At 37.7% G+C, this 3022-nt stretch overlaps 1 protein-coding gene across 1 annotated transcript in view; it reads right to left on the minus strand.

The window, feature by feature from the left end:
- NAALAD2 (N-acetylated alpha-linked acidic dipeptidase 2) overlaps positions 1-3022 on the minus strand; it is a gene marked incomplete at its 5' end in the record, with an annotated part of 42599 nt that overhangs the window by 33740 nt on the left and 5837 nt on the right. The window contains one exon of the mRNA XM_010833924.1: positions 1888-2074. Coding sequence (XP_010832226.1) covers positions 1888-2074 — 187 coding nt within the window. The remainder of the gene's footprint in view (positions 1-1887; positions 2075-3022) is intronic.

Consider the following 3022-nt stretch of genomic DNA (forward strand, 5'->3'; position numbering starts at 1 on the left):
CAGTCAGCCCGGCACACAATCCTGCTCTCCCCCCCACCAAATCAATATGTATAATTGAAGAAAAACATAGATAAGAACAATTTAAGATCATTTTATTAGGTACAGTAAAAGAATCTGACAACATTCACTACACATTGCTAGTCAAATGAGAAAAATGTGCTAAGATAAAAATTCATAGCACTTTAAGATAGAAGTGAACTTCCTCAATCTTTATCAGATTTAAAAGAATCTATAAAATCTGAAAGAAAAAAAAAACCCTATGGCTAAGATCCTACTTAACAGAGAAAGACAGGGACAGTCTTTGGGGGCAGGAACATGGCAAGGATATCTGCTCTAACAACTTTTTACAGCAATGTTCTAGAAGTACCAGATACTACAATAAGGAAAGAAAAAGAAAAGGCATCCAGAACAGAAACAAAGAAATAAAACTCTCTTTATGTGCATATGACATGATCACCTATACAAAAGCTGATGGAATCCAAAAAAACCTAGCGGAACTAATTATTGATAAGTTTACAGAATACAAGATCAATACACAAGATCAGTATGTTTCCTCTAGAAACAACATTTCCATTTACTAACAACGGTCAACTGGAAATAGAAATTTAAAATGTAATTAAAAAAAGAATAACACTATGAAATTATTATGGATAAATGTGAAAAAAGATACACATGGTCTGTACAGTGAAACAACAAATGGGCTGAGAGAAAGTTACAGATACCTAAGTAAATTGAGAGCTGTACCATGTTTATGGCTCAGAAGATCCCATATTTTAAAATATCAATTTTCCCAAAACTGACTTATAGGTTTAATTCAACCTCAATCAACCTCCCAGGAGACTTTTTGATAGAAATTGATAAGCCAGTTCTAAAATTCACATGGGAAGGAACCAGAATAGCTACCAAAACTTCAAAAAAGAATTGTAACCTGGAGACTTTCGTATCGATTAGAATGTAAAGTTAAAAAGATCAACCATACTAAGCGCTGGCAAGGATGCAGCAAATGGAACGCTCACACACTGCTGCTAGAATGCAAAATGGTACAAGCACTTTGGAAAACAATTTGAAAATCATCTATCATGTTATCCAGCCATGCCATCTCTATTCATTTACTCAAGAGAGACAAAAGTATATATACATATAAAGACTTGCATACAACTGTTCGTAGAAGTTTTATGCGTAATATCTCCAAAACTTAAAGCAATCTAAATTCCCAAGAAAAAGTAAACAAACAAACTGTAGAGTATCCATTCAATGGAATACCATTCAACAACCACAACAAAAAGAACTGAAATATTGACACAGACATCAACATAGCTGAAGCTCAAAATTATTATACTAGACAGAAGGCAAATCAATGGTTCCTAGGGATTGGCAGGGAGGGAGTGGGGTTGAGAGGAAGGCATCACAAAAAGATGAGATGAAACTTTTCAGGGTAATGGACACGTTCATTATCTTGATTGTGGATATGGTTACCCAAATGTGAAAACCTTTCACATTTTACATATTAAATAACACAAAAAAAACTCATTGATATTTTCAAAAATAAAAATATGTGATCTGTAGAAATATAAAATCATTACACAGTTAAGAAACCCTAAGTTCTAGTTTGGTAAGAATAGTATTACTCTGGACATGTGTTCTTCAACCTCTACTAAAGGCAGAAGGGAACTGAACTGTCTACTACCCCCTCCACGTCCACACCTCATGGAAACTTAAAGCTGAAATAATAAAAGGGAAATTGTTTTAAATTCCTAGCAGTAGCAATCCAAAATACAATTGTGCACAATTTTAATGGTATTCTATAGATGCTTACTTTTACACCTTCTGTAAGGACAAGTAATATTTTTGCAAAAATGAGTGGGCCATAACAGGCTCATCTATTACCTTTAGCTGGATAGCCTGGAGTGAGGGGGTCACCAGCACCATCCAGGTTTAACACATTCCCTCTCTGGGCTACAGTTCCAGGAAGGTTCCACCCTTTGGGATATGGCTGCACCCCAGGAGCAGAGTAGTCAGCTGGATCTGAGTACAAGATGATTCCCTTGGCTCCTGCCAACATGGCATTTTTAACCTGCAGGGGCAATAAGCAATCCATAATGTAGAAATGGCAAAAGACTGACTTATCCTTGTAAGATAAAACCAATTTAATAACATAAGGAAACTTACGCACTTTTATTATCACACTGGTAACAATCAGTTCTTTTAGGCTTCAATACGATTTCTGCCCAGGTAGACTTAACAACTCACATTTATTCAACATAACTCCAAACAAGTTATTACCTTTTCTGTGAAGCATTCCTAGTATACCTAAAACTGCAAAATTAATGTCTCTCTTTTCTACACATCTTCCATGTTTTATATATGACTATATTACAAGATGGATCAAAGCATTGTAAATAACTGTTAAACATCTTTCTTCTCTACTACTATTTTTTGAGAACAAGGACCTTGTCTAACTCACTTTAACTATCTATCCCGCAGTGTTTGGGGCTTCCCAGGTGGCTCAATGATAAAGAATCTGCCTGCAATGGAGGCAACACAGATGTGGGTTCTATTTCTGGGTTGGGAAGATCCCCTGGAGGAGAACATGGCAACCCACTCCAGTATTCTTACCTGGAAACTCCCATGGACAGAGAAGCTTGCTGGGCTACAGTCCATTGGATCACAAAGAGTTGGACATGACCAAGGCGAATGATCATGCATACTCTCCAACATTTAGAAAAACAGACTCAGTTCAGTTCAGTCGCTCAGTCATGTCTGACTCTTTGCGACCCCATAAACTGCAGCACGCCAGGCCTCCCTGTCCATCACCAACTCCCGGAGTCCGCCCAAACCCATGTTCATCGAGTTGGTGATGCCACCCAACCATCTCATCCTCTGTTGTCCCCTTCTTCTCCTGCCCTCAATCTTTCCCAGCATCAGGGTCTTTTCAAATGAGTCAGCTCTTCACATCAGGTGGCCAAAGTATTGGAGTTTCAGCTTCAACATCAGTCCTACCAATGAACACCCAGGATTGATC

Source organism: Bison bison, unplaced genomic scaffold, assembly GCF_000754665.1.
Source record: "Bison bison bison isolate TAMUID 2011002044 unplaced genomic scaffold, Bison_UMD1.0 scf7180017863958, whole genome shotgun sequence".
Taxonomy (NCBI): domain Eukaryota; kingdom Metazoa; phylum Chordata; class Mammalia; order Artiodactyla; family Bovidae; genus Bison; species Bison bison.